The sequence below is a fragment of the Coregonus clupeaformis genome, chromosome 5 (genome assembly GCF_020615455.1).
Source record: "Coregonus clupeaformis isolate EN_2021a chromosome 5, ASM2061545v1, whole genome shotgun sequence".
Lineage (NCBI taxonomy): Eukaryota > Metazoa > Chordata > Actinopteri > Salmoniformes > Salmonidae > Coregonus > Coregonus clupeaformis.
This window is the reverse complement of record NC_059196.1, coordinates 26,408,984-26,433,873: the sequence shown is the minus strand read 5'-3', so window position 1 is coordinate 26,433,873 and position 24,890 is coordinate 26,408,984. Positions and strand designations below refer to the sequence as shown.

At 43.7% G+C, this 24,890-nt stretch overlaps 1 protein-coding gene and 1 pseudogene across 6 annotated transcripts in view; both read left to right on the top strand.

Annotated features, from left to right (window-relative positions):
• LOC121557641 lies at positions 1-3,451 on the top strand (annotated as a pseudogene).
• A 12,907-nt stretch (positions 3,452-16,358) lies between these two features.
• LOC121566650 (BCAS3 microtubule associated cell migration factor-like) overlaps positions 16,359-24,890 on the top strand; it is a 268,998-nt gene continuing 260,466 nt past the window's right edge. For 2 of the 6 annotated variants that reach the window (XM_045213788.1, XM_045213787.1), the window contains exons 1-5: positions 16,361-16,701; positions 18,413-18,503; positions 20,452-20,506; positions 20,761-20,836; positions 21,819-21,925. In XM_045213788.1, the coding sequence (XP_045069723.1) occupies positions 18,433-18,503; positions 20,452-20,506; positions 20,761-20,836; positions 21,819-21,925 (309 nt within the window). In that variant the 5' untranslated portion in view covers positions 16,361-16,701; positions 18,413-18,432. Of the gene's footprint in view, positions 16,702-18,412; positions 18,504-20,451; positions 20,507-20,760; positions 20,837-21,818; positions 21,926-24,890 lie in introns of all 6 variants that reach the window. The other 4 variants (XM_045213789.1, XM_045213790.1, XM_045213791.1 and 1 more) reach the window with 3 other exon arrangements.

The following is a 24,890-nucleotide window of genomic DNA, read 5'->3' as shown; positions in this document are numbered from 1 at the left end:
TACTATGGTTCTCGCCTGGAGTCCACCTGTGATCTGCAGACCAGTGCTGCCTGCTCTCTACCCTGCAGGCCAATGCCCAAGAGTGCTATGGAGGCCCTTAATCTCGTTCAACCTGAAGTAACCAAACTGTATGATGATGGAAATGAACCAATTGATTCAGGACTGCTTCTGTTGAGAATGTATCTATTTGTATAATGGTACAGAAGTAGAATACATACATTTCCAACCAATATACATGAATAAAGACTAATATTGCAGAAATGTGAAACTGTTAGGACACACTCTTTGTTCCAGATTTAGCAGACACTCTTATCCAGAGCGACTTAGTGCATTCATCTTAAGATAGCTAGGTGGGACAGCCACATATCACAGTCATAGTAAGTACATTTTCCCTCAATAAAGTAGCTATCAGCAAAGTCAGAGCTAGCAAGAAGGAAAAGAGCGAGTGTTAGTTCATGAAAGGCTATATATTCCTATGTCGTTTTGTTCTAGGTTCTTTGGCTGTGGTCTTCCAGTTCCAGAGAAACTTAAGGGCTGCAGAATATTGGACCTGGGCAGCGGTTCCGGTAGAGACTGCTATGCCCTCAGTAAATTGGTTGACGAGACCGGCCATGTCACAGGCATTGAAATGACTGAGGAACTGGTATGTTTAGCACCTAGATCTACATATTCACAGACCCTACATCTTCAGTAATCTAACAATAATTCCATTACATTGGTGTGTGATATTCTGCTTTCTGCTGTGATCGTGTGTGGCGGAGTTGGTAGAGCATTGCCCTTGCAATGCCAGGATCATGGATTTAATTCACGCTGGGGTCATCAATACAAAAATCTATGCGTAGAATCGGCTACTAAATGCCTTCTTTGTGCTCAGATTCTAGTGTCCCGTAAATATATCCAGTACCGCCAGGAGAAGATTGGCTTTGAGAAACCCAATACCACCTTCCTCCAGGGGTATATGGAGAAGCTAACTGCAGCTGGCATTGAGAATGACTATGGATATCATAGTGTAAGTTCAGGAACCATCATGTTACTTTGCTATCAAAACAATGAGTCATTCTTTCTCAAATGTAATCTTTTGATCGTTTATCTGTTTTAGTCTGTTTCACGATCTGTTGGGAAGGTGAACAAAAATCCCCCTTTTATCTACTGTTTCTTCCAGGTCAAACTGTGTCATCTGTTTATGCCCTGATAAGAAAATGGTTCTACGTGAAGCCTACAAGGTCCTCAATGTGAGTAGTCCACCACACTGCCTGTTATCATTGCATAACATGATTATTAAAAACAGTATCCCAGGGCTTTATAAAATACAGATGGCAGTGACTGTGTCTCATAAAAAGTACCACTCTCTTTCTTTGCCTCTCTCCCTGTGTGATATAGGAGGGTGGTGAATTGTACTTCAGTGACATGTATGCCAGCAATGTTGTTCCTGACCACTTAAAAGAAGATCCAGTAATGTGAGGTAAGTGATCAAGTTGCACCTTCCTAGCAGACAAAGAATGTTTGATAATGCATATTATGCTTCTGTAGAAAAGCCTATCTCTTATCAAAAATATTTTTCAGATTCAGTCTCATTGGTGACATCTCAAAGTTAATTTACCCATAAGTTGTTTCGCTTGACCCGAGTGTGCCGTGCAAATTGTACAACTGCACTTCACACTGGTGATGTTTTCTTTTCTGTTGTGTTTTGTGATAGGTGAGGGAATGGGCGGTTCCCTCTATTGGCGAGACCTCATCTCATTGGTCCAGGAGGTGGGCTTCAGCACTCCTCACCTCGTCTCAGCCAGTCACATCGAGGTCTTCAACTGCGAGCTCAAAAAGAAAGCAGGTACATGCATCTCCATGACTGTCTAAGGCTGCTTACTTTAGGATGGAAAAAGTATGCAGTTCTTACGCTAACCTAACCTCACTAATAACACATTTATTAATGTTGTCTAGAAGCATTTAGTATAAACAATGTATGCCTAGTCAGTCACTTCCATCTCCAATGTGTTGCAGGTGATATTAGCTATGCATCTGGCACTTACCGGCTCTTCAAGTTGCCCAAAAAGCTTGAGATGTCAAGTGCAATAGTGACCTACAAGGGGACTGTGCCTGACTACCCGTGTCAGCTGGAGTTTGATTCCTCCCACTGCTTCAAGGTATGTTGGTGCAAACACAGCAGGGGTCTCCAAACCTGTTCCTGGAGAACTACCAGGACGGTTTTCGCTCCAACCTGATTCTAATAATTAGCTGGTTGATCAACTGAATCAGGTTAGTTACAACAGGGGTTGGAGTGAAAACCATCAGGAGGGTAACTCTCCAGGAGCAGGGTTGGAGAGCCCTGAAACACTGCATAATAGGACTACCCTCACCTAAGCATTTTTCATAAAGGCAGCATTGGTTGCTTCTGTTTATGTAGCAAGGTAATGTTGTTCCCTTAGTTTATGAACAAGTGTTTACAAGTGTTTTACTTGTGTATGCATATTGAAACAGTAGTTGATATGGACCACTGATACACACTTTTTATACATACATTTCTAAAAATGGATTCCACACTACATTAGGTCAATGCACAAATTGTGTGGGTTGCCTAATATGCTAAGTGAATGTATAATCCCTGTGATGTTTACTTTGTGCTGTGCAGAAAGACGTGGCGCTGCAGGATGATGGGGAGATGGCTGCTATCCTCCAGTGCTCTCGCTTCTCCCCTGACTTCTGCATCCAGAAGGTAGGTACCACTTTACAAAGGTAACACCTTACATTGTTGCTGTTATAGCTCTATAATAGCAATGTAATTACAATAGTAACAACATGGTACCCAAAAGCAATCAGGGACTGTTTATTACTCCGCAAATACCTCAACTGGCGTTTACTCGTGATCATTTGAATCCTGAACTGTGTCCTCTGCGCTCCCTTTTCAGTATGGCCACGTCAGCCCATTCCTGCTGGCCGATAAGCTGGGCTCCTCGGTGAAGCAATGCTCCAAAACAGGCAAAGCCGCAGGAGGCTGTGAGGAGACCTAACTAACTACACCTGGATGACAGGGTGTATGGCCCAATAATCTCTCCTTCCTCCTGAAGTGTGCACTCATTAATTACTTCCCACAAATCTAAAAGCATTGGATTGTTGTTGGCCTGGGCTATTGGGAGTTTCCACCATATTTCTTATACCAGTCATTTCCTTTCATATCATTGAAGGGAAGTGAGCAAGTGCACTTGAAGGAGAGGTTATTTGGATGCACCCAATGTGACAGAAAATACGTCAATTTTGATGTCCGCACCTATGTAGCACAAATTATATAAAAAAGTTTGTAGTGTGCCTTGAATTTTATTATGTGACATTTGGAGCATTACCTGGATAATACATGAGACTGTAGCTGTCACGTTTCCTCACGTTGCTCCCCTCCGGCGCTCTGATTCGCCGGTCTACTGAGCCACCGGCCTGAGCGCACCACCTCGGCAACACAGGAATGGAAACCCAACGCACCCTAATCACCTCCAGCGCACCTGCACCTCATCATCTCATCACCACCACTACAGTGCCTTGCAAAAGTATTCATCCCCCTTGGCATTTTTCCTATTTTGTTGCATTACAACCTGTAATTTAAATGGATTTTTATTTGGATTTCATGTAATGGACATGAACAAAATAGTCAAAATAGTTTCAAAAAATTCAAAAAAATAAATAACTGAAAAGTGGTGCGTGCATATGAATTCACAGCCTTTGCTATGAAGCCCCTAAATAAGATCTGGTGCAACCAATTACCTTCAGAAGTCACATAATTAGTTAAACAAAGTCCACCTGTGTGCAATCTAAGTGTCACGTGATCTGTCACATGATCTCAGTATACATACACCTGATCTGAAAGGCCCCAGAGTCTGCAACACCACTAAGCAAGGGGCACCATGAAGACCAAGGAGCTCTCCAAACAGGTCAGGGACAAAGTTGTGGAGAATTACAGATCAGGGTTGGGTTATAAAAAAATATCTGAAACTTTGAACATCCCACGGAGTACTATTAAATCCATAATAAAAAAAATTGAAAGAATATGGCACCACAACAAACCTGCCAAGAGAGGGCCGCCCCCCAAAACTCACGGACCAGGCAAAGAGGGCATTAATCAGAGAGGCAACAAAGAGACCAAAGATAACCCTGAAGGAGTTGCAAAGCTCCACAGCAGAGATTGGAGTATCTGTCCATAGGACCACTTTAAGCCGTACACTCCACAGAGCTGGGCTTTACGGAAGAGTGGCCAAAAAAAAGCCATTGCTTAAAGAAAAAAAATAAGCAAACACGTTTGGTGTTCGCCAAAAGGCATGTGGGAGACTCCCAAAACATATGGAAGAAGGTACTCTGGTCAGATGAAACAAAAATTTAGCTTTTTGGACATCAAGGAAAACGCTATGTCTGGCGCAAACCCAACACCTCTCATCACCCACGAGAACACCATCCCCACAGTGAAGCATGGTGGTGGCAGCATCATGCTATGGGGATGTTTTTCATCGGCAGGGACTGGGAAACTGGTCAGAATTGAAGGAATGATGGATGGCGTTAAATACAGGGAAATTCTTGAGGGAAACCTGTTTCAGTCTTCCAGAGATTTGAGACTGGGACGGAGGTTCACCTTCCAGCAGGACAATGACCCTAAGCATACTGCTAAAGCAACACACGAGTGGTTTAAGGGGAAACATTTAAATGTCTTAGTCAAAGCCCAGACCTCAATCCAATTGAGAATCTGTGGTATGACTTAAAGATTGCTGTACACTAGCGGAACCCATCCAACTTGAAGGAGCTGGAGCAGTTTTGCCTTGAAGAATGGGCAAAAATCCCAGTGGCTAGATGTGCCAAGCTTATAGAGACATACCCCAAGAGACTTACAGCTGTAATTGCTGCAAAAGGTGGCTCTACAAAGTATTGACTTTGGGGGGTGAATAGTTATGCACGCTCAAGTTTTCGTTTTTTTTGTCTTATTTCTTGTTTGTTTCGCAATTTTTTTTATTTTGCATCTTCCAAGTGGTAGGCATGTTGTGTAAATCAAATGATACAAACCCCCCAAAAATCCATTTTAATTCCAGGTTGTAAGGCAACAAAATAGAAACATGCCAAGAGGGGTGAATACTTTCGCAAGCCACTGGACTGTTCAATCATTTGTTGAACAGTCCAATTGTTAGCGTTGTGTCATTTACTCGCTCTTTGTAATTCTCTTTCTCATTGTTAAGTAAACCTTTACCTTGTTGATTCCTGCGTCTGCGTCCTGCCTCTTCGTATCCTGAGTACTCGTCCCAGAATTACACACCTCTCACGAAAATGGATACAGCAGGTAATCCTCCTGGGGTTTCCCAGTACCTCAACTAGCACCAGCAGCAGCTTTCCCAGTTGAACGCCGCCATGCAGGAAGTGCTCCAAACTCTGCATAATCTGCCCAGCGCTCCGGTTCCACCTCAGGGAGAGCGAGTGCACCCAGTCCACCTGTTCCTGTGAGTACGCAGATCTCTCCGATGTCTTCTCTTCATCAAAGGCCACGTGTCTCCATCCTCACAGACCCTGGGACTGCGCCATTGACCTGCTGGAGGGACAACACCCCCCAAAGAGTCGCATTTACTCCCTTTCCATGGCGGAGACTGAGGCCATGGAGAAGTATGTGGCGGAGACCCTGAAATGGGTTCATCAGACGCTCTACCTCTCCTGCCTCCGCCAGCTTCTTCTTCGTGGCCAAAAAAGACAGAGGACGGAGGCCGTGCATTGACTACAGGGGGCTGAACGCAGTCACCACCAAGTACCGGTACCCCCTCCCTCTGGTTCCGTCGGCCATCGAGCAGCTACGAGGGGCCCGGTACTTTACCAAGTTGGACCTGAGGATTGCCTACAACCTGATCCGAATCCGGGAAGGAAACGAGTGGAAGACGGCATTCAGCGCTACCTCAGGCCACTATGAATACTGCGTCATGCCCTACGGCCTCGCCAACGCACCTTCTGTGTTCCAGTCCTTCGTCAATGACGTGTTCCGAGACATGCTGAGTAGACAGGTGGTGGTGTACATCAACGATATCCTGATCTACTCAGCTACGTTCGAGGAGCACGTCAGGGACGTCCGAGCTGTCCTACTCCGCCTCCGGGAACACAACCTGTTGGTGAAGGGGGAGAAATGCGAATTCCACCAACAGGCCATCTCCTTCCTGGGATACAGGATCAGTCCTCAGGGGGTGTTCATGGAAAGAGAGAAGACGGACGTCGTCAGGTCATGGCCAGTCCCCACCACCATCAAGGGCCTACAGAGCTTCCTGGGCTTCGCCAATTTCTACCAGCCTTTCATCAGGTCCTTCAGCTCCATAGCTGCCCCGCTCACCTCTCTCCTTAAGGGTGGACCTCAGAAGCTGGTCTGGAACTCTGAGGCTGACGCTGCTTTCAAGAGGCTGAAGGAGAGGTTCACCACAGCGCACATCCTAAAACACCCAGATCCATCTTGTCCTTCGTCCTGGAGGTGGACGCATCTGAGGAGGGCGTGGGTGCAGTCCTCTCCCAGCAGCATGGTAAGCCAGAGGAAATGTACCCCTGTGCCTTTTTCTCTAAAAAGCTTAACACTGCAGAGAGGAACTATGGAGTTGGAGACAGGGAGCTGTTAGCGGTGGTCCTCGCTCTGGAAGAATGGAGACACTGGCTGGAGGGCGCAGTGCATCCATTCCGGATTCTTACTGACCACTGGAATTTGGAGCACATACAGGCAGCGAAACGGATGAACTCTCGTCATGCCAGGTAGGCCCAATTTCTTACTCGCTTTCAGTTTATTCTGTCCTACCGCCCAGGATTCCAGAATGTGAAAGCCGATGCACTCTCCAGGATGCACCACACCGGAGAAAGGAAGGATCTGGGGGTCCTATCCTGCCCCCGTCTCTCATCGTTGCACCTGTCATTTGGGATGTGGACAAAGACATCCGCATGGCAGCTCTGGAGGACCCGGCGCCTGCCAACGACCCCCCCGGGGCGTGTGTATGTACCCACCAGTAACCGTGTCCGCCTGCTTATCTGGGCGCACACCACCCTTATGGCAGGGCACTCCGGTATTACGCGCACCCTGCATTCTCTATCACAAAAATACTGGTGATCCACCTTGGTTACTGATGTCTCTCGCTATGTCAACTCCTGTTCTGTATGTGCCCAAACGAAAACACCTCTGAACTCCCCGGCAGGCAAACTAGTTCCTCTACCAGTGCCTCAGCGACCTTGGTCACACCTGTCCATAGACTTTGTCACCGACCTCCCACGTTTTGACGGCTTCACCACAGTCATGGAGGTCGTAGATCAGTTCTCAAAATCATGCCGTTTTTTGCCACTAACTGGTCTTCCTTCTGCTCTCCAGGTCGCTGAGATCCTGTTCCAACAGGTCTTCCTGCACTATGGACTTCCGGAGGACATTGTCTCGGATCGTGGCCCCCAATTCACCTCCCGAGTGTGGAAGGCTTTCCTGGAGAAGATCGGGGCCACGGCCAGCCTCACTTCTGGGTATAGGCCTCAGTCAAATGGGCAGGTGGACGCATGAACCAGGAGCTGGGGAGGTTTCTTCGTTGCCACTGTCAGGACCGGCAGGGTGAATGGGCAAGGTTTTTCCCTGGGAATATGCCCAGAACTCCCTCGTTCACTCCTCCACGGGGATCACTCCCTTCCAATGCGTCCTGGGGTACCAGTCGACCCTGGCCCCTTGGACACCCAGCCAGACCGCGACTCACAACTCAGAGTGCTTTCAAGACAACTCAGAGAAAAAAATGAGGTCAAATCATGATGTCAGTGATCTTCAGGTCGGAAAGTCGGAGTCCTAGAAAGATGCCGAGTATCCAACTTGGAATTCCGAGTTGGATGACCGTTCCCAGTTCCCAGTTGTCTTGAACGCTCGGAAGTCTGAGATTTCCGAGTTCCCAGTTGTTTTGAATGCAGCATTAGCCAGACTAGCAGGGTTTCCACTAGTTACCACTGCCAGAAAGTCATAAGTAGATTAGATTTTAGATTAGTTTAATACTCACATGGACAGGGTTGCAGATGTAATTACAGGGTACAGTGAAAGGGGGAGACGGTAACTGATTAGTGGTGGCTATTCAGCAGCCTGATGGTCTGGGGTTAGAAGCTATTGGCCAGTCTTACAGTTTTTGCCATGATGCTCCTGTACTGCCCGTGTCTGAGTGATGGAAACGGGGAGAACAGGCTGTGGCTGGGGGCCCTGATGATCTTCTTGGCCTTCCTGCAACACCTGGTGTTGTAGGTGTCCTGGAGGGCAAGCAGTGTGCATTCGGCTGAGTGTACCACCCTCTGTAGCGCCTTGCGGTCCCTGGCGGTGGAGTTGCCGTACCAGGATGTGATGCAGCTCGATGGTGCTCCTGTAGAACACTGTGAGGGCCCTCGGGACCAGGCTGAATTTCTTCAGCATCCTGAGATTAAAGAGTCACTGTCGTAAAAATGTATGAAAACTAAAATTAGCATTTTAGGTCTTAAGGTTAGGTTTAGTCATAAGGTTAGCAGTGTGGTTAAGGTTAGGGTTAGGTTTGAAATCACATGTTAAGAAGATACATTTTAGAAATAGGCGGGGTTTATGACTTTGTGGCTGCGGTAACTAGTGACAACCAACTAGCACAGTAGGGTCCAGTTGCATACAACATCTTAAAGCTGCAATATGCAACTTTTTGGGCAACCCACCAAATTCACATAGAAATGTGTTATAGATCTCTCATTGTCATTGAAAGCAAGTCTAAGAAGCGATAGATCTGTTTATGTGCGCTATTTCTATGCTTCCCATTCTTCAGTTTTGTTTTTGTGTCTTTTACTTTCGGTTTTGTACACCAGCTGAAAATACAATATTTCTGGTTATGGAAAATTATATTTCACAGCAGTTTAGATGGTACAATGATTCTCTACACTATACTTGCTTGTTTTGTCACATAAACTGAAATTAGGCAAACTATTCGAATTTTAGCAACCAGGAAATGGCAGAGCGATTTCTGCTAAGTGCATCTTTAAGTGTTTCCCTTAAAGGTTTACCTTAAGGAATAATTGTACCTTACCTAAGGGAATTGTTTAAGGGTGTTGCATAGAGTCCCTCAAACATTTCCTTAGATAGGGGCATCATTTAAGGGTTTAAGGTAGTTTGAAGGCATGTACTCCAGAAATAATATATGGTTGGCATGGAGACGACCTGATTCACTGGGCGCATTTGAGTGGTAAGGTGAAATTAGCCGAATGTAGATGTAATTGGGTACATATGCACCGACAGCAAGTCAGACAACTTCTGCTGTTTCTAGGAAACATGACAATGGCAGACATGGCATTCACCTTTGTTATTGCCGATGAAGTAAATGGAATCGAAATACCACTTCTCCAACACAAAGCTGAACATGATCAACATGGTCCAAGGAATGAATATCCTGATGATAAGGAAATTAGATACCAGCCCAAGTTCTTTCTAACAGTCACAAGACTTGTTTTGTATTTTTGTTATGTTTTTTCTCCAAATATAACCAGGTAGTGAATGCATAGGGTACTAGAATGAGTACATACAGGTGTTTTCTTTGCAGCATATGGGATATGCTCTGTTGTTTGCTATTACTTCATGCCCTTGTACCTTCCTCATTATTATTTTGTGATTGTGCAACATGGAATTGTAACAGATGTGATTAAATGGAGTCCACAAAGATTCTGTATGGTAATTGATTGCATGTCAGCATCACTACAGCCAGATTTTTATTCACACTTAATAGACGATCAACACATTTTTATTTGTTTGGTGACAACAATATTACAGACAAGACAAATTGTAGGCTATACCATGGGACACAACATTAAAGTAACATCTAGATAAATACATTAGCTATATTGTCGCAAGTAGAATATTTCATGTATCTATGTTAGACATTTTGATCACATATAGGCCTATGTAATTAGATTGTAAGGATGTAAGGATAAAGATGTATTTAAGCTCTAAATAGTCATCCACACAAAAGAGTAAGCATGCATTGATAATACATCAACCATTTATGAGCATGTAGTACCTTTTGCTTCGAAAAAAACAGAAGATTGTCTCCAACAATGCTTTTGGTTCCGACTTCGAGGAGCAACTGCAGAAATGTTCTGTCGAATGCAGTCAAAAGTTCATGACCTTTGATCACATGGTTGTTGTAATTATAAGGTGAATGCACCAATTTGTAAGTCGCTCTGGATAAGAGCGTCTGCTAAATGACGTAAATGTAAATGTAAAATGTAAAGGTCATGCGGTCGACATTGTGGCAAGTCGGACAATTTCTATAACCATAATGCAACACACTTTGAAAGGCAGTGACAAACGTTAGTCAATGTCTTGACAAAGTGATCTGCTCGAAAGGGCCCACTGACTGCATGTCTCGTCAAAGAGAGTTAATTTATTTTGGGAGATCGCAAAATAGAACTTCTACATTCAAGACAGGAGAAACTATTTGATTCAGAAGATAAAAAACATGTTTATTTTAGTTACCTTTTCTCAACTTGTTTCTATTACTTTCTACCACGTCAAGCTAACTTTTCATATATACAGTCATTGTTAAAGATTATAAACTGGGTGGTTCGAGCCCTGAATGCTGATTGGCTGACAGCTGTGGAATATCAGACCGCATAGCACAGGTATGACAAAACATTTATTTTTACTGCTCTAATTACGTTGGTAACCCGTTTATAATAGCAAAAAGGCACCTCTGGGGTTTGTGGTATATGGCCAATATACCACGGCTAAGGGCTGTATCCAGGCACGCCGCGTTGCGTCATACATAAGAACAGCCCTTAGCTGTGGTATATTGGCCATATACCACACCCCCTTGGGCCTTATTGCTTAAGTAGGTAGCTAACTAACCAGCTAGCTTTGTAGCCATGGATTGTGCACCTTCCATTGTTTAGCTAAGTAGCAGCTACCTAGCTAGCTGGTGGATGTTTTCCTTTTGAAACCAGTGCAGAAAGCAACATTCTCCTCCACAAATGCTGTTTCCATCAGTGGAGACTGCTGAGGGGAGGACGGCTCATAATAATGGCTGGAACAGAGCAAATGGAATGTCATTAAAATACATGGAAACCATGTATTTGATACAATTCCACTGATTCTGCTCCAGCCATTACCACGAGCCAGTCCTCCCCAATTAAGGTGCCACCAACCTCCTGTGGTTTACATTGATATCCATACTGAATGATGCACATAAGGGACCACCCTTAACTTTTTTACTTAATTTAAGGTGAAAATTCGCCTTAAAATGTTTTGTGCAACTCTCCAAGATGGCGAAGTAGTGCAGTTCTGTTTTTGTCGTGTGTCTGTAAATAGCCTGTAAATACCCTGTTTTTTTGTATATTTTGCATATTTCCCTATCAGACTTTTCATCCTTCTACAAAATATACTTTCCTGCAACCCGCCTCACTCAATGTGGAACGGATTCTATTATTGACTTACCTTTTATCTAGAATCTCCAGTTGAAACTAGCTAGCCAGCTAACTAGCTACTTGCTATTAGCCACAGTTAGCGGTATTTCACCCAGAACATTGGATTTTTTTTCTGCGGGATTTATTTAATCACTGGATATTAATCACCGGATATTCGGCCAGTCTGCACAGCGCGTTATCGACCCAGAACATATCCGTTTTTCTGCCGGAATCACTGAATCACTGGACCTTTAACTCCGGATTCATCGCTACCAGCTAGCTTCAACTAAATGGACGCTGTGGTCTGGCTAATCATCCTGAGCTAGGCCCATCTCCCGGCTATCTACCTCTCTGTCAACCGGACGGGACCACCTAGTGTTGACACGGAGCCCCGCCGATCCTACACGACTGGTCTGCCGACGAAATCGTCTGATGTGGTTACGACGACGTCGACCACGAAGATTCCATCTGCTAGCCCCGGCCCGCTAGCACACGCTAGTCGTGGCCTCTTACCTGCTAGTGCTTTAGCAGCCTCCGAACTATCCTATTGCTGTTCACCGGACCTTATGATAACTCAGCTATACAGCTGATGTCTGCTGGACTGTTCCTTTTTACGGTACTACATCCTGTTTATGTTTAGCCTCAGCCCAAACATGGTTAGCTTATTGTTGTTTCGGTTATTTCTAATTGTACTATTTCACTGTAGATCCCCCAGCCCAGCTAAACCTGCCTTAGATAGCTCCTTTGTCCCACCCCCATACACGCAGAGACCGACTCAATTGGTGCCTCTAGTGATACTATCTCTTTCATTGTTACCCAACGCTTAGGTTTACCCCCACTTTACTCATATCCTTCCATATCCTTGTCTGTACATAATGCCCTGAATCTTTTCTACAACACCCGAAATCTGCCCCCCTTTATTCTATGTACCCAACGCACTAGAAGACCAGTTCTTAAAGCCTTTAGCCGTATCCTTATTCTAGTCCTCCTCTGTTCCTCTGGTGATGTAGAGGCTAACCCAGGCCCTGCAGCCCTCAGTATCACTCCTACTCCCCAGGCGCTATCATTTGCTGACTTCTGTAATCGCAAAAGTCTTGGTTTCTTGCACGTAAACATCAGAAGTCTACTTCCTAAGTTTGAGTTATTCACTGCGTTAGCACACTCCGCCAACCCTGATGTTCTAGCAGTGTCTGAATCCTGGCTCAGGAAGGCCACCATAAATTCTGAAATGTCCATCCCCAACTATAACATTTTCCGTCTAGATAGAACTGCCAAAGGGGGGTGGAGTTGCAATCTACTGTAGAGATAGCCTGCAGAGCTCTATCATACTATCCAGGTCTGTGCCCAAACAGTTTGAGCTTCTACTTCTAAAAATCCACCTTTCCAGAAATAAGTCTCTCACTGTTGCCGCTTGCTACAGACCCCCCTCAGCCCCCAGATGTGCCCTGGACACCATATGTGAATTGATTGCCCCCCATTTATCCTCAGAGTTCGTACTGCTTGGTGACCTAAATTGGGATATGCTTTACACCCCGGCCATCCTACAATCCAAACTAGATGCCCTCAACCTCACGCAAATTATCAACGAACCTACCAGGTACAATCCTAAATCCGTAAACATGGGTACCCTCATAGATATCATCCTGACTAACATACCTTCTAAATACACCTCAGCTGTCTTCAACCAGGATCTCAGCGATCACTGCCTTATTGCCTGCGTCCGTAACGGGTCCGCGGTCAAACGACCACCCCTCATCACTGTCAAACGCTCCCTAAAACACTTTAGCGAGCAGGCCTTCCTAATTGACCTGGCCCAGGTATCCTGGATGGATATAGATCTCATTCCGTCAGTAGAGGATGCCTGGTTGTTCCTTAAAAGTAATTTCCTCTCAATCTTAAATAAACATGCCCCATTCAAAAAATACAGAACTAAGAACAGATATAGCCCCTGGTTCTCCTCAGACTTGACTGCCCTTGACCAGCACAAAAACATCCTGTGGCGTACTGCATTAGCATCAAATAGCCCCCGCAATATGAAACTTTTCAGGGAAGTTAGGAACCAATATACACAAGCAGTCAGGAAAGCAAAGGCAAACTTTTTCAAACAGAAATTTGCATCCTGTAGCACTAACTCCAAAAAGTTTTGGGACACTGTAAAGTCCATGGAGAATAAGAGCACTTCCTCCCAGTTGCCCACTGCACTGAGGCTAGGAAACACTATCACTACCGATAAATCTACAATAATCGAGAATTTCAACAAGCATTTTGCTACAGCTGGCCATGCTTTCCATCTGGCTACCACTACCCCGGCCACCAACTCTGCACCCTCCGCTGAAACTTGCCCATGCCCCCCCCCGCTTCTCCTTCACACAAATTCAGACAGCTGACGTTTTGAAAGAGCTGCAAAATCTGGACCCCTACAAATCAGCTGGGCTAGACAATCTGGACCCTTTCTTTCTAAAACTAGCCGCCGAAATTGTCGCAACCCCTATTACTAGTCTGTTCAACCTCTCTTTCATAAAGTCTGAGATCCCCAGAGATTGGAAAGCTGCCGCGGTCATCCCCCTCTTCAAAGGGGGTGACACTCTAGATCCAAACTGCTACAGACCTATATCCATCCTGCCCTGCCTTTCGAAAGTATTTGAAAGCCAAGTTAACAAACAGATCACCGACCATTTCGAATACCACCGTACCTTCTCCGCTATGCAATCCGGTTTCCGAGCTGGTCATGGGTGCACCTCAGCCACGCTCAAGGTCCTAAACGATATTATAACCGCGATTGATAATAGACAGTACTGTGCAGCCGTCTTCATCGACCTGGCCAAGGCTTTCGACTCTGTCAACCACCGCATTCTTGTTGGCAGACTAAATAGCCTTGGTTTCTCAAATGACTGCCTCGCCTGGTTCACCAACTACTTCTCAGATAGAGTTCAGTGTGTCAAATCGGAGGGCCTGTTGTCTGGACCTATGGCAGTCTCTATGGGGGTGCCACAGGGTTCAATTCTTGGGCCGACACTTTTCTCCGTGTATATCAATGATGTCGCTCTTGCTGCTGGTGACGCTCAGATCCACCTCTACGCAGACGACACCATTTTGTATACATCTGGCCCTTCATTGGACACTGTGTTAACAAACCTCCAAACGAGCTTCAATGCCATACAACACTCCTTCAGTAGCCTCCAACTGCTCTTAAACACTAGTAAAACTAAATGCATGCTTTTCAATCGAACGCTGCTGGCACCCGCCCACCCGACTAGAATCACCACTCTTGACAGGTCTGACCTAGAGTATGTGGACAACTACAAATACCTAGGTGTCTGGTTAGACTGTAAACTCTCCTTCCAGACTCACATAAATAATCTCCAATCCAAAGTTAAATCTAGAATCGGCTTCCTATTTCGCAACAAAGCCTCCTTCACTCATGCTGCCAAACATGCCCTCGTAAAACTGACTATCCTACCGATCCTTGACTTCGGCGATGTCATTTACAAAATAGCCTCCAACACTCTACTCAGCAAATTGGATGTAGTCTATCACAGTGCCATCCGTTTTGTCTCCAAAGCCCCATACGCTACCCACCACTGTGACCTGTACGCTCTTGTTGGCTGGTCCTCACTACATGTTCGTCGTCAAACCCACTGGCTCCAGGCCATCTATAAATCACTGCTAGGCAAATCCCCGCCTTATCTTAGCTCATTGGTCACCATAGCAGCACCCACCCGTAGTCTGCGCTCCAGCAGGTATATCTCACTGGTCATTCCCAAAGCCAACACCTCCTTTGGCCGCCATTCCTTCCAGTTCTCTGCTGCCAATGACTGGAACGAATTGCAAAAATCTCTGAAGCTGGAGACTCTTATCTCCCTCACTAACTTTAAGCATCAGTTGTCAGAGCACCTTACCGATCACTGCAGCTGTACACAGCCCATCTGAAATTAGCCCACCCAACTACCTCATCCCTATATTGTTATTTATGTTGCTCTTTTGCACCCCAGTATCTCTATTTGCACATAATCTCTTGCACATCTAGCATTCCAGTGTTAATACTATTGTAATTATTTTGCACTATAGCCTATTTATTGCCTTACCTCCATAACTTGCTACATTTGCACACACTGTATATATATTTTCTGTTGTATTTTTGACTTTATGTTTTTTTACCCCATATGTAACTCTGTGTTGTTTTTATCGCACTGCTTTGCTTTATCTTGGCCAGGTCGCAGTTGTAAATGAGAACTTGTTCTCAACTGGCTTACCTGGTTAAATAAAGGTGAAATAAATAAATAAATAAAAAGAGAGGAAGAGAGATGCCCAACTGGGGGTGAAATCTGTCTCCCTCCGTTTTTCCGTTGTTTCGCCCACCAAGCAAGGTGTTTTGTATGGAGAGTGTCGAATTTGGTCAACAACAAAAAATGAATGGATTATTTGCTACTTGATATTTATTTGATCTGACAGACGTTTCATAATGCTTAAGTTGTTACGAATGTACTGATGTAAGTAGGACACGCGACATCTCAGCAACTTTGAGAAAAAACACTTTATATCAGAGTTGTCTCGAGATGGCTATGCATATTCATGAAATGAGGCATAGCGTCTCTCTCCATTAAATACAGGCGGTTGACGTCAACAACTCTTATCGAATATTCAAAAATGGATTACAATAATGAGAAAGATCCACCAATCCAAAGAAAGGATAGCCGGGGGCTAGCCAGCCCGCTGTGCCGCTTTATGGACAACGACTCCCATTGTTAGGGCGGAGAGACATGTCTCTTGTCAGTATATCCACAATCTTTGCTTACATTTAAGAAAACGTTTAAGTAAAAGATGAGGGGGAAATTAAATCTGTTTTATGCAACTGGTCCCAGAGTTCTCGCTGAAATTGCCTCAGCAACACATGCGAAGCAATATCACGCGAGAACTCGATGTAAACAAACAAGTTTGTATGGTTCGAAATCGGGCTTTGTGTCATGATGATCACGTTCACGACAGGATCATTATTGTCTGTTGTTGTGACTCAGGCTAATAAAATGTAGCTGTTGATTAAATATAACCATTTCATTATCATACCCCAAAAATAACCTGCGAGATTCCTCAAACTTAGATTGGGACAAAACAGGGTATTATTATTCACTCTGATTGACCGAGGACCTACAACACCCGCCTTTGTCGTATACTGATTGGCTTGGTGAACGCACAGGGATGCTGCCATTGGTCTCTTTAACACTTCCACGGCTTTCCCACTGTTTTGTGGCATTTGCTAAGGAGATTCGTTTAACTAAACAAGCCAGCTAGAAAACAACACACTGGGTACGTATTGAATACCATATCAATTAATTGGTTAAACTTCGCGAATTATATTTAATAAATAGGTGTAGCTACTGGTGTTTGATCAAATAAGTTGTCTGGTGGTGGTTAGCTAGCTGCTGTCACAGAAATAATAGGACTCTGTTGACTCTAGTTCTTGACATTAGCTAGCTAGCTACATTTATCAAACAATGTTTTCATATCAGCAGGTATTTATCTTGTTAGCTAACTAAGTCGTCTTCAGTTTGTGATTTGAGGCTGGCTAGCTAGCTGGAGGAACCAACTTGAGCTAGATACAGTAGTAGCTAGCTAGCCAGTTAGCTGTCAGTGTAAGCAAATGTTGGAATCCTTGGCAAGGCTAACAGTAGTTCGTGTACCAGCTCATTATTTGTTAGTTACTTTAACCAAAGTTTCTAGATTCATTTGTAGGGTAACTTATAAAAAAACAAACTGTAAGATGGCTCTAGCTAGTATGTTAGCTACTATGGGAGAGTGGAGTAAGTTGAGCCAAAGGGGGAAGTTGAGCCACTCTTCTAGGAAACCATACACAAAATGTATAGTTTGACTACATATTTAGGAAGAGGTCATCATTTCATGGAGTCTGTGAAGGAAGAAACCACTTGGAAAAAGTGGTAAGTAAGTTAGGTTAAAAAAAAGAAAAGATTTTCATCAAATTAATTTATTGTTAGAGGTTTCATTTTTTATTTTTATTTTATTTTGTCATTTAGCAGACGCTCTTATCCAGAGCGACTTACAGGAGCAATTAGGGTTAAGTGCCTTGCTCAAGGGCACATCGACAGATTTTTCACCTAGTCGGCTCGGGGATTAGAACCAGCGACCTTTCGGTTACTGGCACATAATGCTTGTATCTAAACCAAAGTAGATCATTTTAAGATTGTTCTATACATCAATTGGGGTCTCTATAAGCTTCAGAATGAGGTCCTAAAACATGAAAGTGCATCCTTGTAGCTGTGTGGGCTAATAGATTGCAAATGTTTGCCTTGGGGTAAGTTGAGCCAATGGCAAGTTGAACAAATTGAAGTGTTTCTTCCCAGGCGTAATGCAAGGCATTATCACTGGAATATGAGGTAACAACAGGGCCTGGCCTATGTTTAAAGTGTTTTTAAAAAGTACAGTGCTTGTTAGGTGTTAAGCCTGTGTTAAAAGATGCTTAAAAATAAGACAAAAAGCGATTGTGTTGAATGTGTTTGGGAAATAAAAATCGACATGGTTTTAAAGAGGTAGTGGTAATATTTCATTCAGTACAGAAATGTGTAGGCGTCTTAACTTACCCTGTCCTGCTGCTCAACTTACCCCATACCCAACTTTTAGATAATTTTATGTAGCAAAGGTAATCAAGCTCATATTGATATGTGATACAGGAAACGTATTGAAAATAAAAAACAGACCTACATCCTAGTTATTGAATGTAATGTGTTGTATGATTTGTCCCTAATCATGGTTATATTAGGCAGGTTTGATGGGGCGGGGCGTGGTTTACTGTGTTGACTATCAGGGGTACCGGTAGGCCTACATTTTGTAGTACAAAATGTTCTATTAGTACAACCAAAAGTGGTAGGAGTCTGTTCTAGACCTTTCATGACCATTCTACGCCCTATATGGAAGTCTACTGGTCTCGACCTTTATGGAAATAGACATAAATGAAACCCAGCTATTAACGGATTTTTTAATGGTCATGTTCTTTCCTCTGTAGGATAAAGACTTGGAGACAAAATGGCATCAGACTCCCCGCGCAGACCAAGCCGCTGTGCTGGAGGGGTTGTGGTGCGAGCACAAGCTGCCACGTAAGGACACACACGCAATAATAGGGTTCCATCTATTCCATCTGAGGGGTCAGGGCTGCCTACTAATACAAGTTTCCCCTTGCAAAGACATGACATTGCCTAACAGATAATCACATGATGGTTGTTATTGACCATTGGTTTCAGACATATGCTTCAGCGCTATGGATCAATATATTTCCGTGGCCACTTTGAGGTAGAGATTACATAACAGAAAGTGTTATCTACAACCAATTTAGCTGAATTAAGTGCAAAGACAATACTTATACCTATGCATACACTACAAACATTATAGTCATAGGGACAGTGCATTCGGAAAGTATTCAGACCCCTTGACTTTTTCCACATTTTGTTACCTTACAGCCTTATTCTAAAATGTATTAAATAGTTTTTTCCCCCATCAATCTACACAAAATACCCCATAATGATAACGCATATACAGGTTTTTAGACATGTTTGTAAATCTCTAAAAAAAAAAAAATTGAAATATCACATTTACATAAGTATTCAGACCCTTTATTCCATACTTTGTTGAAGCACCTTTGGCAGCGATTACAGCCTCAAGTCTTCTTGGGTATGACGCTACAACCTTGGCACACCTGTATTTGGGGAGTTTCTCCCATTCTTCTCTGCAGATCCTCAAGCTCTGTCAGGTTGGATGGGGAGCATTGCTGCACAGCTATTTTTAGGTCTCTCCAGAGATGTTAGATCGGGTTCAAGTCCGGGCTCTGGCTGGGCCACTCAAGGACATTCAGAGACTTGTCCTGAAGCCACTACTGCGTTACCATGGCTGTGTGCTTAGGGTCATTGTCCTGTTGGAAGGTGAACCTTCGCCCCAGTCTGAGGTCCTGAGCACTCTGGAGCCAGTTGTCATCAAGGATCTCTATGTACTTTGCTCTGTTCATCTTTGCCTCGATCCTGACTAGTCTCCCAGTCCCTGCTGCTGAAAAACATCCCCACAGCATGATGCTGTCACCACCATGCTTCACCGTAGGGATGGTGCCAGATTTCCTCCAGACATGACGCTTGGCATTCAGGCCAAATAGTTCAATCTTGGTTTCATCAGAGCAGAGAATATTGTTTCTCATGGTCTGAGAGTCCTTAGGTGCCTTTTGGCAAACTCCAAGCGGGCTGTAATGTGCCTTTTACTGAGGAGTGGCTTCCGTCTGGCCACTCTACCATAAAGGCCTGATTTTGGTGGAGTGCTGCAGACATGGTTGTCCTTTTTGAAGGTTCTCCCATCTCCACAGAGGAACTCTAGAGCTCTGTCAGAGTGACCATTGGGTTCTTGGTCACCTCCCTGATCAAGGCCCTTCTCCCCCGATTGCTCAGTTTGGCCCAACAGCCAGCTCTAGGAAGAGTCTTGGTGGTTCCAAACTTCTTTCATTTAAAAATGATGGCCACTGTGTTCTTGGGAACCTTCAATGCTGCAGAAATGTTTTGGTACCCTTCCCCAGATCTGTGCTTCGACACAATCCTGTCTCGGAGCTCTACGGACAATTCCTTCGACCTCATGGCTTGGTTTTTGCTCTGACATGCACTGCCAACTGTGGGACCTTATATAGACAGGTGTGTGCCTTTCCAAATCATGTCCAATCAATTGAACTTACCACAGGTGGACTCCAATCAATTTGTAGAAACATCTCAAGGATGATCAATGGAAACAGGATGCACCTGAGCTCAATTTTGAGTCTCATAGCAAAGGGTCTGAATTCTTATGTAAAAAAGGTGTTTCTGTGTTTTATTGTTTATACATTTGCAAAAAGGTCTAAACCTGTTTTCGCTTTGTCATTATGGGGTATTGTGTGTAGATTGATGAGGATTTTTATTTATTTACTCCATTTTTAGAATAAGGCTGTAACGTAACTGTGGAAAAAGTCAAAAGGGTCTGTCTGTCTGAATACTTTCCGAAGGCACTGTTCAGCAAGGTAATGCTCTTGTGTTATTACAGTGAGCAGTCGTATATGGAGAGTGTTGTGACCTTCCTCCAAGATGTGGTCCCTCAGGTAATACTGTTTCCATTGATTGTCGTCTTTTCTACAGTAACAGACATTTGTATTACATTTACGTTACCCTTATTCAGATTGAGTAGTTTACTCAGGCTGTAAATGGTATTTTTATATGGTAGAGAGAGTTGAAGTATAGTATTAACTGAATCACAAATGATCCTAATAAAGTCTGACATGAACAGACTGCAGTAATCATTTCATCTGATACATTTTTGTCCTCGTCTCCTACTTGTCTTTTGTCCAAATTCAAGGCATACACTGGTGCCCCGCCAACTGATGAAAAAGAGAAAATAGTTTGGGTCAGATTTGAGAAAGCTGACATCAATGGTAAGTCTAAGAACAGTTTCAAAGCTTCCCCCCTCGACTGTGTTGTGTTCAACCTTGGGGGGCACACACATTTTGATAACAAGTGACAATTTGCCTCATTATCTGGTATTTTAAATCCACAGATTCGATTAAACCATATATAAACAGGTTCTAGAATATTTGGAGTTTAATCAAATATGCTGATAAGTGGCCTCTTGTTATATTTCCTGGGAAGAAACCGTTTAAATGTGACACATGAATAGTTCCTTTGGCAGGCGTTGTTTGCGAACCATTTGATGGTTCATTTCATGTAAGGACTTTGAGTGACAGGTCTGATGTAGTACGTGTGTGTACGCGCCAGATCTCTCCCTCAATCTGACAGCAGCTGTGTTGATTAGACACGGCATCATTGGCTGTGTTTATAAAACATTCTACCACTTTAATGTTATTTACGCTAACCTTTGAAGAGGACTTCTGTTTGGCGTTCAATTTAGAGCTTCACTGTTCCAGCCCTGCTTCTTTGCACGCTCAATGTAAAGCAAATTGTTCCATACGGAAGGAATGGTTCAAATGCATTAAAAGCGGCTAGAGTTCACACACATTCAAAGTAGCTAGAGTTGAATATTTATTCAAAAGAATGAGCTGGAACACTTAAACCCCAAACATTCTTCTACAAAGTGAAACAGTTTAGTCCAAAATATTTTTGAAATCGACAAAGAAATATTGTCATGTTTGGACAAGGATGAATCATTTTAGATAGCAGCAACAAACACAGCAGTCAAATGTATTGTATAGACTGATTATACACTGACTGATTATAACCCCCCCCCCCCCTTTCTTCACTGATTTTACCATAATATAGTAAATATCAATGTCAGGCAGTTCTATTTTGAAAGTCAATTCGGCAAATTAATTGAAATTAAAATAAGTTTGAATCAGTCTACAGAGTTGACTGAATATAAATGTATACCTTCCCTTTTGTGTTTTCCTGTGTGTCCATCAGATACGTCCCGCTCCCCTGAGTTCCTAGAGATGCACAGTGGCAGCAGTGACCCTCCCCTCTGCCTCATGATTGGCTATGCCGACGGGATGCAGATCTGGAGCATATCCGTGAGTAAAGACCACCTGTAACACAACCAGTGTTTATGTTGTTACTGTGCTGTTGTTGGTGTTGAATCAAATCAATTTTATTTGCCACATGCGCCGAATACAACAGGTGGAGACCTTACGGTGAAATGCGTACTTACAAGCCCTTAACCAACAATGGAGTTTTAAGAAAAATAAGTGTTAAGTAAAGGAATAGCTAAGTAAAAAATAAAAATAACAAATGATTATAGAGCAGCAGTAAAATAAAATAACAGTAGGGAAGCTATATACAGGGGGTACCGGTACAGAGTCAATGTGCGGGGGCACAGGTTAGTCCTGACTGGTTGCATCACTGCAACTGAAGCTTGCTGTTTGGGGTTTTAGGCTGGGTTTCTGTATAAGCACTTTGTGACATCTGCTGATGTAAAAATGGCTTTATAAATACATTTGAATAGAAAGATGTTGAACAACAACAGACACCACAGAGACATTATTGTATATCAGTTGCAGTACTCTTTATCCCCCACTAGATGTCAGGATAGACCATGGTGTTAATAGCTATTTTCTCCTTAAAACGCTCCTGACAACTTCTGCACCAACAGTCTCTCTAGGATCTGTGTTGTGGGTGTTAACATATGAAATACAGATCTTTGTGTTGTGGGTGTTTTTAAATATTTAATTTGAAATATACAGCTGTTTACATTTGATGAGCAGGGTGGTCAGTCACACAAGACACTACTCTCTCCAGGTCCCATAATTACAGGAACCATAGCACCTACTGTGCACTAGGGCTGGGAATTGCCAGGGACCTCACGATACGATATTATCACAATACTTACTTATATATATTCAATACTGTGATTTTATTGCAATTCGATGTTCCAAACATATTGCTCACCATATGTCTGCTGCAGAGGGACAAGAGAGAGACATCAAAAGTTTTTATCAGTCATGGAAATAAAAGTGCTGAAAACTAGACTTAGCCAACAAGATGGAGGACTTTTGATATTCTTATAAGGTGGTTTGTGTTGATGTGACCTATATCATCCCAGGGTCAAATATTTATGAGGATGAATATGGATTGAAATAAAGTAAGAAACCACTTATGGAGAAAGGTAATAGTGGAAATGGCATTAACATTTTTCCTGCTGTTTAAAAAACAAAACATATTTGTATTCTTTAGAGTTTAATATCAAAGCCCTACAAGGTGGAAATGTATAGGCTATTTGAAAGATCTGTTCTTTTGACACAACCATTTTTTCAACCACGGTAAAGTCGTTTCCAGGAATATCGGAAAATAATACATGAGAAATTCTCTTGGAAAATCATTAGAGGATTTTGTCAGCTCTACAACTTAACAAATATCCCGAAACTCTGCAAAGGCCTCTATTTAGGACTATCAGGTTTCACGTGCAAGCTGTCACAGAATCATGCAAACTTAACATACATCCTGTGAGATCTAAACAGACTAAGTCCTTAATCAGTCCTTTCTAAACATCCACAGGCCACCAGAGAAACGACACACTCTTTCCCTCCACACACTGACACGGGAGGCTGTCTGACACACACACACACACACACACACACACTGGTGTGATGTGGCTATGAACAACGTCTTTGTTGTTAGCGCACCTCTTCTGGGAATTAAAGAGGAGAGGAGAGGGAGTATAGGCAGCTATCTACAGATGTGCTACACTAGCCAGCCTACACAGTACCACCCAGAATAAACGAGGTGAGAAGGGCCATAGCCAGCCAGCTACAGATGTGCAGCTGCACATCATATACAGTATTCTAGTACCATCCCCAGTTGGGTACAGTATAGTTCCATTTCAATACCAGTCGACCAAGGAGTGGAATTGGAATTGACCCCAACTGGGCGATACACTCGATAGTGTTCCGGTGTTGCTCTTTATCTCACGCTCTTTCCCCTCTTGTAGTTTTTCTGTGGTTTTGACATGTTTCCAGGACGTGTTTTAACACTGGGTCCATAGTAGGTGATGAAAGCGCCTTGGTCTCGAACCCTGAGTGGCTGTGAAGTGTTTGTGACAGTCGCTGAGCCGACACCCTCTGTAATGGCACTGACTGCATTGAGAGACACACACACACACACACACACACACACACTCCTCATCAGACGGCCCGACAGAGGGAGTGTGTATGTGCATATCAACCGTCCCTGCATGTTGTGCATTACTGTCCCCTCAGACAGAGGGGATCTTTGACTGGATAGGTGTCGCCCGCCCAGCCCCAGACAGATAAGGCCCAGACTACCATGGGCAAATTGTTGGACTGAAGAGGTGTTGGGGGAAATGACCAGCTTTGAAGAGAGGTGTCTGTGTGGGCGCTGTTATTAATAAAGGAAAGTCCCAGATAGGGACAATTTCAGCCTGTCTTCATCTTATTTGTAGCTCAACAGTGAAAACGGTCCCCGCTTGTATCCTTAGTACTAAATGTTATGTGTGTGTCCCATTTTGCGTGCGCTGTGTCCCTCGTGATGGAAACTAAAATTGATAAGCTGTTATTTTAGGATTCCCAAAAGCACTTCATTTTGTTTAAAGTTATTCATCATTCACTGATCATATTCATCCACCACCAATATGCCCTTGCAGTGTGTCCTGTCTGTCTGAATGCATGTCTGTCGGTCTGTGGTCACTTGTTAATATGGCCCAGATATTGTGAGTCACAACTGAGGGGTAATACAGAGATTAGAACACAGTGTACAACACAAGGGTGTCCACAAAAAACATCCCACCCAGACCCACAAATGGAAAAAAATCTAAATGATAATAATCAACAAAAAAACACACACACACAAGAAGAAGCAGACAGGCAGCTAATGTAATGGCAGAAAGCAGAGATGGATGTTGTTGATGCCTGCCTGACTGGCTGTCTTGTCACACAGCCATGTAAGGCAAGGATGAGCTGTGGGGTAATGCACAATGCCCGCCGCATTATCATTATCCTTACCTCCCCCCACCACACACAATCC